Source organism: Antedon bifida, chromosome 8, assembly GCF_963402885.1.
Source record: "Antedon bifida chromosome 8, ecAntBifi1.1, whole genome shotgun sequence".
Classification (NCBI taxonomy): Eukaryota; Metazoa; Echinodermata; class Crinoidea; order Comatulida; family Antedonidae; genus Antedon; species Antedon bifida.
Genome location: NC_136233.1, coordinates 12317779 through 12334617, shown reverse-complemented (window position 1 = coordinate 12334617; position 16839 = coordinate 12317779). Strand labels below are relative to the sequence as shown.

At 33.5% G+C, this 16839-nt stretch overlaps 1 protein-coding gene across 4 annotated transcripts in view; it reads left to right on the top strand.

The window, feature by feature from the left end:
* The window catches only part of LOC144850547 (uncharacterized), a 52098-nt gene extending 43039 nt beyond the window's left edge, over nucleotides 1-9059 (top strand). For all 4 annotated transcript variants that reach the window (XM_078707834.1, XM_078707833.1, XM_078707837.1 and 1 more), the window contains 13 exons: nucleotides 29-58; nucleotides 501-593; nucleotides 1189-1293; nucleotides 1777-1803; nucleotides 2315-2338; nucleotides 3034-3072; nucleotides 3967-4068; nucleotides 4618-4676; nucleotides 4962-5074; nucleotides 5602-5810; nucleotides 6572-6884; nucleotides 7638-7669; nucleotides 7950-9059. In XM_078707834.1, the coding sequence (XP_078563960.1) occupies nucleotides 29-58; nucleotides 501-593; nucleotides 1189-1293; nucleotides 1777-1803; nucleotides 2315-2338; nucleotides 3034-3072; nucleotides 3967-4068; nucleotides 4618-4676; nucleotides 4962-5074; nucleotides 5602-5810; nucleotides 6572-6884; nucleotides 7638-7669; nucleotides 7950-7969 (1166 nt within the window). In that variant the 3' untranslated portion in view covers nucleotides 7970-9059. The remainder of the gene's footprint in view (nucleotides 1-28; nucleotides 59-500; nucleotides 594-1188; nucleotides 1294-1776; nucleotides 1804-2314; nucleotides 2339-3033; nucleotides 3073-3966; nucleotides 4069-4617; nucleotides 4677-4961; nucleotides 5075-5601; nucleotides 5811-6571; nucleotides 6885-7637; nucleotides 7670-7949) is intronic.
* The last annotated feature ends 7780 nt before the right edge of the window (nucleotides 9060-16839 follow it).

Below are 16839 nucleotides of genomic sequence, written 5' to 3'. Positions count from 1 at the left end.
TAATATTTATAATATTTATATCTTATAGGTCCATGTTCCGATCACGACGAGGAATGTGGTAGGTTTTATCATAACGATTGACTTATGGCTATCCTATATATTTTTTTATTTCTAGTTTGTATGTAAAGAAACTAATAATAATAATAATGATTAATGAATTTTGTTTGTCGTAACATAGTGCGAAATTTCTTTATTCTTTTTGTGAATTTGCTGTAGAGATTTATATATTAAATAGAATATAATGGCAATAGGCGCGTGAACAGGGGACCAAGAGCAGGTGACCTCCATAATAAATATTGGTGCAATATCGAACATTTTCTGCTAAACATAAAAAAAATGATTCAGAACGAAAAATCCATTTTCTTTTCCAGCAATTGTTGACGTATCGTAAACATGATCATATTATTATTACTTACTAAACCAGGTCATTGCCTTGTTTAAGTTGCTTTTTTATGTTTACAAAATCGTAATATGAAATAACACACATTCTTTATTTTTAGTTTGTAGACAACAATGCCACAATTGTGGAACCTTAAATACTACAACCTGTAGATGTAGTTGTTTTGTCGGATACACAGGAGTTGATTGTTCAGGTAAGTGTGCCTACAAATGATTTACCTCACGTTTCAATCCCTTTTAGGCATACTAATCTTGCTGGATGGTTTATTAGAGTATGCTTATCATTACATTATTTCGTCTGCCTTGTCAATCGATTGCAACCTGTAAATGTATAGATAATGGTATGAAAAACACCGGAGGGATATGAATTTAACATATTTAAAACCGTTTTAACATGGCATCCGAAAAAAAGTGCAAACAGACTGGAGTACGAACATGTTTTTGAAAGATAGTCTCTCCTCTACCTCTTTAAATGCTTTTAATATACTCCTACAAACAAATATACAAACTACCGAGGCAACACGTGTCTCTAAAAAACACAATTTTTCTGACCTAAAGCTCGGTCTACACTATCAAACTAGTTTGACAAACAAAGTGTGATGTACCCAAATATGGTAGTGATATGCTCAAATATGGTAGTGAGATATGACATCATCATGTCTATATATGGGCACATCCCATTTCTTTGTCACATAAAGTTTGATAGTGTAGACAGAGCTTAAGACACACTTTCTAGAAAACTGCCACATCATATGATTTTAATAAATGTTTGTGATTGTGTATTTTAAGATGTTTGCGAAAACACCAGTACCTATTGTGGTGCTGGATGGTATACTGCACAGTGTCATATTGATTACGTCATGGAAGGTTGTCATCTTATGTGCGGTTTATGTGGTACGTATTTGAGAACCATGTGGTCGTTTTTAGTATACCTGTGGCAATTTGGGCTTAGGGGTTGAACGGTTAACTACATCTGATATTAGTATGAGTGCAACACAACACAACTGACGAGTTTCTCGGAAAGAGACATGTTGCATGCTTTTCAGGTTATTCTCGGGCCTACTAACATTATGCCTATACAGTAGAACTCCTATTAAGGAAACAAAAGTTCCCCTTACTAGGGTTTTCCCCTGAATATCTTTGATCATGAGAAAAAACTATTCAGACGACTTATATAGAGAAGCATAACCATCAATATGTATGTGGAATAATGATAATGATAACTATAACGATAACGACGACGACGACGATTGTCGACTGCATAAGTTGTCAAATTAGAAAAAAAAATCAATGATAAGTTTCAAACACAATATGGTAGCTAAATATTTAACATTTTTGTAGTGATTTAATTGTTTTATTATTATATTTTGTTTGTAGATGGTCCGTCGTCAGATAATGTATGTGGTAAGTGTCTTTCTTTGTTTAAATTAAGTTGTTGGATCAATGTATTATCAGGGTAGAGTGAAATTCCCTATTTCCTGGTTTTGTGCACTATTATCTATTCTTTTTTTAAAGCAACAAATAAACCTTACAATGACAGTGATAGTTAGTATAGAAAAAGTAGTAGTATTGAATCGGAAATGTTTTACTGTGTTCAGTGGTATATTATTTATATGGTTGTACGGGCTTAAACTGAATTGCTAAGCTTTGCCGGTGACTGTAATTTAAAGCCAACAAATAGTTGACTGGCAGCCAATGAGTTTTTTCGTCTTTTTATAAGTGTAAATAATGCATATTTAAATTTATTTTTTTGACAGAAGTTCAAATGACTTTATTAAACTGCAAAATATCTTATTTAAAATCTTATTTTATTAATCTTCATTGTTCATGATTTTGGAATGTTCTCATTACAAGATTAGTTACCGAAATTAGTGCCAAGAAATGGAACTGATTATAATTATTTATTATTTTACAGATGCAAACATAGCCACCACTGCGGGTATGTGACAAACAGTATAATTACGATTATAAGCAGATCTTGAGTTAAACCAAATTTTAGCTGATTCTCGGTGATGTATCTGTATATGTCACATTACGTGAGACTAATCCGACATGAAACATGCAGGCAGATACACATATGATACTGTGTTACGGAATGTGCCTTGTTACTAGAAATGTTGAAGATACAGCACTAAGAATCGGGTGCATAGGCCTACTGACAAGGCTTGGTTAACACGCCTAAATATTCTGATTCAATTATTATTTAAACAATTATTTTTAAACATTAACATGTGTTGTGTGTGGAAAATAACCATCTTAATGTGTCGGTATGTAAAGTACTGTAATACCGTACGTCTGAATAATCGGTATTGAGAACTTAAAATAACTTAAATGATGGTCATGGAAAATGCCATGTGACTCGGAGCCTACTTGGCTGAATTGTGTACAGGCTGGACGACACATACTTTCTTCTCCCGGCCCCTAAGAGTCCCTTTGTGTCCTGCCACCAATCGGCGCTCATTGTTCCGTTCAGGGCTAAGCTGAGATGCTCTTCCGAAAGACGAACTAGGTTCTTTAATGTCCCTATCCGGGAATAAAGAAGAATTCCTTCGACCTGTGCCGATTGTGGGCCTATAGCTATGGTTTGCGGCGCCTCTTCCTTAACCCAGCATTTTGTGTTTGTGTTTTTTTTAGGTCATCAACAATCTTCGACAACGAGTGCAAGTAAAACTGGTAAGTCTTATTAATTAATTGGAAAACAAAGCAATATAATTATTATTTAGAATGAAATCAGATTTATTAATCTACTGGAAAATAGTACGTTGTAGGCGACATTCTAAAGGCCAATTACATAGACGAGCGGTAACGTTAACACAAATTAATATAGAATCTATTTTATTCCTTATGACCAGAGGAGCGGACGGGCGGTTTCCGTTCATTCAGCAGATGATGGATACAGATTCTACACGGGTTTCCGCTTACCGTTACCGTTCGTTTGTGTAAATTGGCTTTTGGCCCAATTGTAATGATCTCCGTTTTTGCTTATTATGTTTTCGAGCTTCTGACAACAGACGAACTTAGGTGAAGAGGAAAATGCTAACAATTATTTTTATTTTGTGGTGGTTTTTTGTAGCTCACACCAATACTGCAACAGATTCTACAACTTCTACAAACAACTGGTAATCATTGGCCACTTTCTAAAAATATCTGTATATAATAATAGGCCTACATTGTAACAACCGGGACACACCTGTGTATGTGGCGTTTATTCAAGAGAGGCGTTTATTTGTAATATTTGAATCATGTCTTGCCTCTCGATTTTAGTCGCGAGCAACACGACTCTATAGCTAGCTCACTATTTCGGTCGCTTGGTCGGTCGGTAACATGAACTCAAATTTGCACACGCGACTGCCCCTCTTAGAAACAAAGATACACAATTAATATCAATTATTTTTATTTTGTGATGGTTTTGTTGCAGTTAACACCAATACCACAACTTCTACAATGACTACGGAAGGACAAGCAACTGGTAATCATTTGTGTTGGGCACTTCTAAACAAATATCTTTATATAATATTACTGTATTCTCGTAAACTAGATATCCTTTCTGTTGTTCTTTGCTTTTAGCGGATCCTGACGTATGTCCAGTTCCGTGTCACAATGGTGGAACAATCGACGATGCTTGCGACTGCGTATGTGAAAGTGGATATCAAGGGAACTTGTGTGAAGGTTTGTTTTGAAAATTCTGTCTTTACAAAATTATTATTTTGCCTCCGATTGAGCTTTTTGTTCGTGAATAATGTAATAGCGGATTCATCTTTAATTGCACTTTATACCATATAACGGTCTCAAAACGCAGTGAACATTCGTGTCGAATGCTGCTACTATCTAACGACGCTCAGTCGTCTGTCCACAACCACAGGGATTGAGATGCACCATATACCCTTACTCTTCCGAAAGTCCTTAAAAAAGACTTGTTCAACCACCAGAAGTATGGTTGAGGAGATGTTTTAATTTATGCCGGTTTTGTGGCTATGGTTTGCGGCGTCTTACCTACCTGATAATAGACCCTATACCCTATTAATATGGTATATACTACAATGAATATTTATTATTATTATATGATTATGTTTTTAAAATCTTTAAATCAAACCGTTGTTTTAATTAGACGAACAATTTTACACACAAAACTAATTTCATTCAACTGTATATCAAACATAAGGATACCGATCAATCATGTCCATGTATTCCATGGCTCTTTAAAATTTTTGTTTACAGAAATTATAGAACAGGTTGAGAATGGGGTTGTCATTGATATTGAAACTCCCTTATCAGACGTAAGTGTGTTCAAATTACTATACATTGTAAACAAATATTAGTTAATATTTCTCAACAACGAAAACCAATTTTTTTTTATTAATTTGTAAACTAGGTGGGATTAATTATGTTTAGCGTCAGCCTAAAAAACAACATCCAACAATTTAAGAAGTGGATGTATAATCTTCAGGCACTATACCACCTAGACGCCCAGCCAGCCCTAACTGATGCTACAGCGATTCCTGAACCCTCAGTCTACTCCGCTTCTTTTTACCGTCTTAACTTACTTATATCTTGCTTTGCAGTGGGATGACCTACGTGAAGATTTTTTAACAGCTATCGAAGTCGCGGTTGAAGACCACTGCAACATTGATGAAAATTATGCGACTTGTTGTCCGAACAGTGGCGACAAAAATAGGTAAATGTCCATAGTGCTATTTGGCCAGTCAGACTATAATCGGATCAATACTAAGTTGTTTTGATATTTCTGGTACTTTAAGTTTGCTTTTTGAACATTTAGGTCTCATGGTGGATGAGGTATCAATTTAGACAAATGAGCTTAAATATACGCAGTACATTTATTTCTATATCATTCCTTTAAGAATGTGGAAAGGGACAATATATCTGCAATCACGTTACAAACCCCTTCTGCCATTTCTAGAGACCATTTATTAATTGCTTTCTTGAAACAAGACAATCTAACAACAGGATGATGAGCTCTGGATATCAAAGGGTTTATCGGTGGCTGCGACACAATCAAAATATATACATAGTTGCAGTAATGTTGGTATTTGTTTGCAGCATCCAGATATAAGATTAAAGATCCTATTTTAGCAAGTCGAGCTCTGTGCATTGTTGTTAGATTGTCTTTCTTGGAAGTCATATTATAAATTGCAAAGGTCGCATAAAATACATTTGCTAGTATTCATGTATTATTTTTTATAGCGATGGAGATCTGAACTTTCTTGGTTCAGAAGATGTTCAAGTAGCAGATGGGTATCCTCAATCAAATGATCCGAGTGTTTCATTCTTTGTAATGATTTATGTAACTCCCAAAGAAGACAATGAACTATGCGCAGACGCAAGCTCTACCGATGTGCGCAAACGACGAGAAATAATGTTAATATTCCAACGGGTAAAGAGAGATGTAACGGGTAAATTTTTACTTAATGGCAAAATACAATTTTGCCAAGTATACTTCTTGCTTTCCAATAGAATTTTGCTAAGTAGGCAATAGTACTTGCTTTGTTTGTTTTAGCACGATAGCACCTACAATTTTGAAAGTTATCGTTCTATTTTTATTTATATTTTGCAAAGTACTTAAGTTAGCTAAGTACAGTACTTGCTTTGTTTGTATGTTAGCACGATAGCACCTACAGTTATCGTTCTATTTTGCGGTGTAAATAGGTATTTACTTACAGGAAATTAAATTGAAATTAAAGAAAATCGGTTCATTAATAACTTCACAAATAAACAAATGAAAAATGTTAACCTAACCTGTATATTCATACAGAGATATTAAATAGTACGCCATCTGTATTCTTTTAACATGGACCAAAAATAAATATCGGATATATAATATACACTCTCTCTCTCCGAATATTTTCCCTGATATATTTTGCCAAGTTCTTCACTTAGTTTCTGAGTGCTTTCATTTTTTTTATTCATATCGATTCAATTTAAACATTAATTTAAACGTGCCATTTGAAGACATTAACACTAATGTAATGTCAGTGTTATAGCAATGTTGTTTACTTCCATTTTGTCATTGGAGATATGAGAACAGCGATTGACCACGGCCTCTCATTTCTCAAAATAGAATTGTGTTAAACTTTATTTTCACACAATTCTTGCTTATTTCTATCTGAAATAGTATAACAATATCCACAATGTTATTGTTTTCTTCATTTATTAGTGTATTTGGACCAAGATGTTTTCTTAGCCATTGTAGTAGCTAATGAGGGGAACATATCACATGCATGTGGAGTGCCTCTTGGTGAAATAAAGAAGGGCAACGTGACCATTATTGAAGAAGAAGTAGAAGAAGAAGAAAAAGAAGAAGAAGTAGAAGAAGAAGAAAAAGAAGAAGAAGTAGAAGAAGAAGAAAAAGAAGAAGAAGATGAAGAAGATGATGATGATGGCAAAAATGGAGCACTCGTAATCGGAATCATCGCTGGTGTCATTGTTCTTATTGTTATCGTCATTGTTGCAATAGTGTGTATTACTAAGTAAGTGTGTTGATATAAAGTTTGCGGTACACCACGTATATTATTTCTGAAAAGAACCGTTTAGTTTCTCGACGTTTCGATCAATATGCTTTGAAAAAAAAACAATAGCATTGTCTCAAAGCTGGGTGTGGACTGGCCAAACATAGACCATGTGTCCAGAGAGGATTGTGAAATGTAAACTGGCCAGAAACTATGGCATTGTTTACTGTCGATGAAGATTCTTGTTGAATAAAGATAGCTAAATGTCACTGATAACAAATTCAATATCTTGATGAACAGTAAGTGTGGTTAGGTATTAGTAAGTGTAACAATGCTGAATATTTCATTCGATTGTTATATTTAACCGAGCTGCTGAATAGTCAATGTTTTAAAGAATGAAATATTCTCTCCATTAAACGAATATGATTTAATTCAACATGTTCATGGACTGTTTTTATGTAGAAGGCAATCTGTCTTCCTTAGTAACGATACGAACAACCTATGGACTATCACAATATATCTGCGATATTTTGTTTCCATACGTGGGCGAAAAATATTGATAAAAAGCTAAAGGTGCATTAATTATCACCATACGATATCACTTTTCCGTTACAACTCATATGCGTAATTAACTAATCGAATTACAAGATACACTCAGGTGTGTTATAATGCTAGCATTATTTTTTTAATATTTTGCTTAATGTCTATATTCAGATATTTATACATGTCATGTTTCTCTGGCCCATCTGCTAACCTAATCGTGTTTTTTTACAGGAATAATAAAAAGGGAAGAATTGGGAGCGCTGGTAAGGTTTGCACTTGTAGTAATTCTAAATTATGTTTCATCCATTCACTTTTACTAATTCGATTTCTCCAAATATAAACAATAAAGACAAACAATAATTTTCTCTATAATTAAACTTTTTTACACACATTTTATCGACTTCAATATTATCATTATGTTAACTAGGCCTATACAAATTGCTTTATTGTTTTCTTTATATATATATTGTTAGGTGAATGTTCCGCTTTTTCGATCTGTTGTTTAATTTAATTCAAAACTCAACATATTTTTTTTAATTTCAGAACCACTACCCGAAACCTAGGAAGAATAACATCATCGGTTAACGATAAACATTCGATATAGTAACTTTTAAACGTATATATTTTATGGCATTGGTGTATTGAGATTTTTATATGTTTTTATTATAATATAATTATATACTATTATATGATCTATTTAAAGATAATAGAATAAAACAGTTTTTTTTTCTGACTTTAACGTATTAAAGTGCGTTTGTCAAAGGACGTGCCTCCGCGGCAGCCATAACAACATTATCGGTTAATTTTTAAACCAATCAGATAGGCCTAATTAATGAAAAATATAAAGTGCGCATGATCAGACATTACCGAACAACCAAGAGCTCAATCACAACGCAACGATTTGTCCTTTAGGTCAAAGATTTATCCGATAATTATTCGATTTGAATGAGATAATTATCGGAAAATTTTGTTCGAGTTGAATCGGTTAAACCCCGTTTCCACAGGCAGTTTATCGGTTAATTTGTATCGGTTCATTATCGGTTAATTTGTATCGGTTCATTATCGGTTAATTTTTGGCTGCGGAAATACGGCAAAAGATAGAACTTATTAAGTAATTCGGTTATTATTATTCCGTTCATTGGAACGCTATGGTGTATTGTTAGATGTTTTGTTAAATTGTTTAAAATATTATTATAAGATCTCGAAAATAGAATAAGAATATGCAATTGTATTTTATTACTGTTTCCGTCCATTGGAAAGCTATATACGGTAGGCCTATATATATATTGGATATTATAGAGTGCTTTTTGTTAGTGCCTATAACTGTAATTATTTTTTTAGGAGATTGGGAGAAAGGAAATTGTGAGATTGAATAACAGATTAAGTATTGTTATTTATTTATTAATTTAATTATTAATATTAATTAATAAGTATTGATTAATAAGGGAAGAATGAATCTAAACTAACTCTTAAATATATATGTGAATGTGACAGAAACGTATTAATTGTCTGCATTTTTGTGAAAGTAAATTTTTATATACAACACTACTAATAATTGTTATCAGTAACACATAAGACATTTCACTTTATAAACGTTCTTAACACAAAATCAGAAGCAATAATTGTTATACTAAGTATAAGGGTAATTAGGATTAGGGCTAACTCAGACAAAGTCGTACGACGAGGCTCGACGAATGTCTTTACTCGTCGGTGCTGCCAATAGTTCAATCCCGATAAAACGAGTCGTCTTGCGATAGTAGTGTAGGCCACTATGTAATTTCGTGTCATTTTTTTGTTAAAAGCAAAATTCCAGCTGATTTAGTGTCTTTAGGATGTAAAGTAATAAAAAAAATATGTTGCCATTTTTTTAAAAAAGCTTAAGGGTGTCAAATCCAAGATGGCCGCCAATACGTAAAATATCCAATAAATGTACCATATTGGACAAAGTAACACCCATTATGAATAATATTTTAAGTTAAAATTAATGCTATATGGGTTCTCTGCTATATAAAAATTATTATAAACCTATATTAATTAGTATTTTGACATTTTGAATTTCAAAATGGCCGCCATTTTTAAAAAATGGATTAAATTTCTTATTAAAACATGTGCAAGTTATGACGTTGATTGAAATCACATAAAATGATAGGCCTATGACAACAACACGGTTATTAACACAAAATGGTGGCCATTTTGAATTTCAAAATGGCCGCCATTTTTTTAAAAAGGGTTAAATTTCTTATTAAAACGTGTGTAAGTTAAATTAAATTAGATTGAAATGACACAAAATGATATGCCTACAACAATATGGTGATTAACTAACTCTGCCAAATGAAATATTTCTAATCAGTGCGCTGTCTTGAATGCATATATTATGCATGCAATATAGTAAGTTGACCTTCCTTCGTTCTCTACTATTGTATCCATCAAACTTCAACAGACTGATTTGTGATCCCAACAAGTTTGTTCAGAAACAAATTGGCAAAAGTACTGCAATCAATACCTCATTTCACCCCCAAATGCTCATACGTTCTTATATACAGTACTGTACCAGCTGACTATGTGATACGACAAAGAATCTCTATGGGAGTCCTCTTTTACTTTGATAAGTTTGTCACCTGTATTCACCGTCATATATATTTTTTGCCAATATTCATCCTTTTCTTAGGATCCCATATAGTTTGCCTTCTACAAAACTTTTACCAATGCCTCAAACATTTTCTGTCCAATGTCATCATGCCATGGCCAACAAACACCTCTGTGAGATTTGCAGCATTCTTCATTAATCAAGATATCATCTCTCTTTAAATGTTGGCTTTCAAACTCATCAACTAGATTTGCCAGCTCTGATGAAATTATTAATTTGTGTTATTCCAATGATACCATGCTCAATGACCTTGATCAATTGATGTAAATCCAGCAATTCCCTTTGTCACACATACATGTCGTCTCATAAACTCCAATATCAGTAATCTGTTGAAAGTGATATAGCAAGTAACCGGCCATAGTTCAGGTGGTCATGAGCAAAAAAATATTTTATAAAAGCATGTGTACTTTCCATGTGTGCAGATACCGTTGTCTTGTGTCTCTGACATATATAGGGATAGTTTAACCACATCTCTCTGTATTCAAGTTAATGTGTCAGAAGTTGTAGAGAGAAAGCAGAGTTTTTAAGATATTTGTGTCACTGTTGTATAGGTAATACAATACAACAAAAGCACTGGCCGCAACACTATTTTCACAATGCTACATGTTTAAAAGCCATATAATTCACCAGGTCGAAATAATTGCTTCTTGATGTCATCTCTGTCCACCTCCACTCATCTCGGGCAAGAGTCATCACCAGGCATTATCTTGTATTTCCCTAGTACATGAGTTTTTATACCACAACCATGTGCACTCATCAAACCAGTGTATAATGGTGGTCAACTTTAAGGTACATCTAATGAAATCGGTTGAGATTGTAGAAGATGAAAAGTGGGAGTTAATGCTGCCTATGAAGCTTGTGAATGAGCTGTATCTTTCTTCAGGCTTCTGCCAAAAGTTGACAGGTTGAAAACTTACCAACCATACTGGTGACCATGGCCTTGAAGTTTCAGACATTGAATTACATGGCAATAACGCATTTATTATTGAACACCATATTTATACAGGATTTCACAATCTATATTATAAGTTAGAGAGTTTGTACGTTTGTTTGTTTGTTCGTTATACAAATTTTTGTTACTGCACATAACCTTACATATTGGGTATCAAAATGACCAGAATTGTACCGGGAAAGTTCTAATTTGAACATCATCCGCCATCTAGGATCTAAGTTAAGCTTGGTTCCCACTAGGACGCAATGCAAGGACGTAGACGCAACGCAAACCAGTTGACCAATGACAAGCGACCGTCAAATAAATCCATGGTCAAATCCCTTACGTTGCGTTACGTCGTTTTGTTGCGTCTCTAGTGGGAACCAAGCATTAGGGGCCAAAATGTGGTCAAAATGGCCCACTTTTCCTCACTTTCGATATTAGTTCTGTTTCAGCACGTAACCATGCATATGGGGTATCAAAATGACCGCAATTGTACCGGGAATTTAATTTTGCTTAGGCTAGGGGTAGTAAGCTATCAAATTGACCAGAACTGTGTGGTAGGAAATTGTTATAAAGTATTTTAATTAGCCCTGGAAAGGGGGTGGGGATGTATGCCTGTCACCAAGACCGAAACTGTACTGGGAATGTTTTAAACTACATCTGAAAACAGGCACTGAGGGATTATGAGTTGGTAGTGATGGCTAACATAATTTGTACTGGAAACGTCTTAAACACAATCACCCAGTATCTGGGATGTGTTGGGAGGGAGGAAGAGGGGCGGAAATACTGGCGTAATGAAGTATAATGTGATTGGAATTGTACTAGGAAAAGTTACTACATTTGAACTGTCCATGGGAGGAGTTTGTTTTTGTGGCTGGGATGGTGATAGGAGAAAGAAGGCTGGGGGCCGCAGTATCTAAATTATATATATCAGCCAATATGACACCTATTCATTTACACAGTTTACAACGTACTTAAAACATAGGCCTATCATAGCTATGTATGAACCCCTAACCCTAAAGTTGAATTGACATTTGTCCTGGGAAGAATTTGTTTTTAAAAAAGAGTGTGGGATGTTATTGAAGAGGGGTGAAGGTTGGCGGGTATAGGGACACTGGGGTCTGAGAAGGCTTTAAACTAATTTAGAAAGCCGCCCTGTGGCAGGTATAATTGCCAGTAAGGTATAAATACACTTGTTTTATATTGTGGTCCTGTCTGAGATACAAACATTGAAATACAAGTTTCACTTTTATGAAAAGAAATGAGATCTATAATTAGATTTAGAATTAATTGTTGCTGAATACTTGATATCAATGTAAGTTGTTCCATACTTTTGCAACTCCAACTTTGAACGATTAGGTAATTCAAGGGTCATAGTAGGGGTGTTATATATCTATTATATAGAGAACATTGACAACTTTAGACAGCCTTATATTTAGACAATCCTATGGGAAGTGACTATTTTAGAACATTGTGTTGAAACAACAAAAATTATTTAAATTTATTTTTTAGTGGCGGCCATTTTGAAATCCAAGATGGCCGACAGATTATCGCTATACATAGTTAAGATTGTATAATGTGTAATACCATCAAAACGGACTTGTTCCACATTCATAATTTGTGTTATTGGTGATATTCTGAGGGTTATTTGAGTATTGGCGGCCATCTTGAATTTGGTCCTTTAAATTTCTTTAGAAAAAATGGCAACATATTTTTTTTCATTCCTTATATTATCAAGATATGAAATAAAGTCAAAGTTTGCTTTTAACAAAAAATATACACGACATTCATATAAACGACATACCAGCCTACATTATAGCGTCGGGCGTAGATTTTGGGTCGTCTCGATACGACTCGCTGCGCCTCGTCGTAAGACCCTGTCTAAGTTGGCCTTAGAACAGAATATTTGTTTGTATATTATATATATATTTTTTTTAATGTGTTTTTTTTCAGCATTTTACTACGAAACATCTATCTGATATAAGTTAATTTTAAGAAAACAATGAAAAGGTCAAGTAAAGTTATGGGCTAAAATTAATTTAACAATAGACTGTACATTGTCTTTCTAAAATGAATATGTGTATGTTATCGTCTTTTTTACGTATTCTAATATATTAATTTTCAACATGTGTGGTAAATAACGATAAAGTATCTTTGATCTTTGATGTACTAAAACAATTGTTTTTTTAAGTAAAAATTAAATTTCATTTTAGGCCAGAATACATATTATCTACTTCATTCATTTTCATACTTGTCGTAAAACTATATACAGTAGTATTTCTCGCGAATCAGTGGTCATGTGGGCATCCGGATCTCTGTACCGGTGCTGTACTAGATTTCTACAGTTTCATAGGAACATGTGGTAATACAGCATCACATGTGTGTTTCACATGTATCTCCTGCAATAACCATTAACTTACATGATACAGACATCATGCGATACACATGTGATGCTGTATTGCTGACGGGCATACGGACTTTGCAAACAGTGCCGTATGTGGAGATACAACGTTGAGAACCTGGTGATATGAGAGAGTGGTATTCATTTGGTAGACAGAGAACTGTCTAGAGTAAACCAATGGTATTCATAGAAATTTGAAATGTTAGTATCATGGTCTTCAACATAAGAATAATAACATATTTGAAAATACTGTACGGGAGCTTCGAGAACCACAATATAACCAAAGCGCATGCGTTATGAGCACATGATTGCGTTAAAACTTTATAATTGTATCGTGAGAGCAAGGTAAGAATAATATTTTGTAAAACAAACTGCGCAATTTAACACAATATTGTTAAGGCCAATTTACACAGACGAGCGGTAACGGTAAGTTTGTTTTTTAATAATAAAATTTGATTTCAATTCATTTTCTAAACGCATTTCAAAATTGCATCGATTGTTATGGTACAGTTTTTTATGATTAAATTAATAAATATGATTGCCATGACAACAATATAAGAAACACTCAATTGATATTATCTCTCCGGACATCCCATTTCGTGAATAAAAATACTGATAGATGATGGCGTATCAATCATCAATCATTCAAACCATTATAATACCAAAAAAATGTACGATTGATTGAATAAGGTTCACAACCGGGCCTATAATATAATTTGATCTCTGGTGCACGTGCGTACAATTGAGGGACTAGTGCTGTTCCGCCGTACCACGTCGAGAATGTTAAAGAGTCGCTATCAATCGGGGTTGAACTATACCATGAAAGCCCCAGTGGTCTAATGGTTAGGACATCTGCATATCAAGAAGAAGGTCCGGGTTCGAATCTCGGTTGGGGCGACTTTTTCTCATTCTCGCAGATTTCCTCATCTTATCGTTTCAAGTATATATATAAGTGCTGGTAGGTATCTTCGCCTTTATTTATTTAGTTAAAGTGTGAAATTCGCGGATTAGCCAAAGGAGTGATTGTATAACCCCTACTCCACCTACTTGGACATCAATTTTTGTTTTGCTTCTTTGAGCACGTCTAACACATTGTTTGTTTCTCACTATTAAATTCATCTATTATTATTCCATATATTAAACACATACAATAGTAGCAATGATTTCCAGAAAGTTTACCTCATTACACTGTTATGCAAATTATTTTAGTAAGTTATGCAGGCGTTTAGAACAGTTTGTAATTTCTAAATACCCAAATGTGAAACGTTAAATCTTCCCTGGTACAAGTTTGTATAAACGGTTAATTGCTGCATTATTAAAGACACTATGAATAATATAGCAACAATTTCCACATAGATTTACCTCATTGAATTATTATGCAAATTAGGTTATATATGCAGATGTTTAGAACATTATTTAATTTTCAGTACCCAAATAACGCATTTCTGTTATTATGTACAAATGGTTAATTGCTGTTGCCGTATAACATTATTAGACATGTATAATGTTAGCAACATAGATTTACCTCATTAAACTTTTATGATGCAAATTATGTTATTATGTTTAGAGAATGTTTAATTCCTTACTACTTAAACAATGGACCAATATCTAATTATAGGTCCATGCTTAAACTTGTCATTGGCCAACTCGCTTACGTTCTCGTGTTACGTCATAGTGGGAACCAAGCTTTACGACATTCCTTTAGCAGTTACACTACCTACTGGACATGCGCAGAGAGGTATAGTAATAGTATTAGGATACAGATACCAGCCTCACTCTAGTATGTGGATGGAATACGTGGATTTTACTACCGCTACACACACTGAGATTGGCGTCGTAGGCCTACATCTTTTGGATTAGTATTGAAGAATACAAAGTAATTAAAAGAGGAATTGAAGTCTAAAGATAAGGACATTAACCGGCGTAATGGTCTATGGATATAAAACAAGACTGAGTAAAGAATACCACACGAAGGTAGGTGTTCAATTCATGGTCTCTGCCATAAAAAAACCCTGGCAGCTGCAACGCGTTGGCTTGTATGTAGAACAAGTCATCGTGTACACTACGTGACACATTGTTTTTATTTTATTTAGTTTTCTCAAACACCATTAGGCCTAGATTTTCCCCTATAGGATTTTTTCCATACGTGTGTAGGCCCATATTCAAATATCTCCGATTATCAAGGTAAAGATTCTATACTACGATTAATACACAAATACTGTTTATAATCGTCCATGGCCTATTTACCATACGTGTCTCTGTCCGTTCAAAAAACCCTCACTGAACGTTTTTCAGCGATAATTTAATGCACGAATTCTTTCAGCCAATCACGACCAATATATTTTTAAAATGTAAATAACTATAAGTTAAAATATTTACAATCACATTTATTAGTCAAAAAAGAAAGCAATGGTAGATAAATTTAACTCAAGTGTACAGTTCTACCAAAAGAATTGTACTATTTATTCATTGTATATGTTGACACTGCACAAGATATGATATAGAATTATTATTACCTTATTAAATAGAAGAGATTTTACAATTAAACAAATATTAAACAAAATTTATTAACAAAATTAAATTATAAAAATGTAGTTGTAGGTTGTAAATTGTACAGTTATTGTGACTATTGTTCTATTTCAGAAAACAGAGATTGAAATAAATAATAGGTCTATATGAATTAATTTTAAATATTTAATAAAACATTATAATAATATATAATTAGGATTAGGCCTACCTTCATGAACGTTAACAAATAAAACGCTTCCTGAAACCAATTATGCAATCTTCTGCCTGCTTCTGTAGACCTAAATCACTATTTTTTATTCATACGTTTAAGAACTTGAATCGTGTTAAAGTATTACAGAACTTAATTTAGCTTAGTCAATAAAAATAATACAAATAGAACATTTCTTCATTAACTTAGGGTAAACTCATTAAAATAACTATACATTTTTTTTTGGTATTGATAGAATTTTAGTTAAAATACGATTCATTTTTTATTTGGATATACTATTAATTCACGCTTATATAGCGTATAGCGCATTTAGGTAAAAAATAATATGCCAGAACATTAAGAAACTGTACACAATAGAAATTAGCCTTTAAAGTGGAGGTCTAAAAATAGTATCTTTCATCTGAGCTATATATGTCTCTGGTTTCACAATAATAGGCACAGACCAAATTCTAAACAGGCCGGTGATATACTGAACATTAGTCTAATTAATTAACAATTAATTGAGTAATTAATTTAGAAACGATAAAGATGAGGATAATAATAAAAATGAGGGAACAAATTTTTCAAAAATAACATCTCTAAATAAAAACATTTAAAATAATTTATACAGTAAAAGATTGATGTTGTTGTTGTTATGCTAATTAAATTACATAGTGGTTGGATGGAATTACATGTGTGTTGAAGGCACCTCGTTGTATGTTGCTTTCAGTTCCT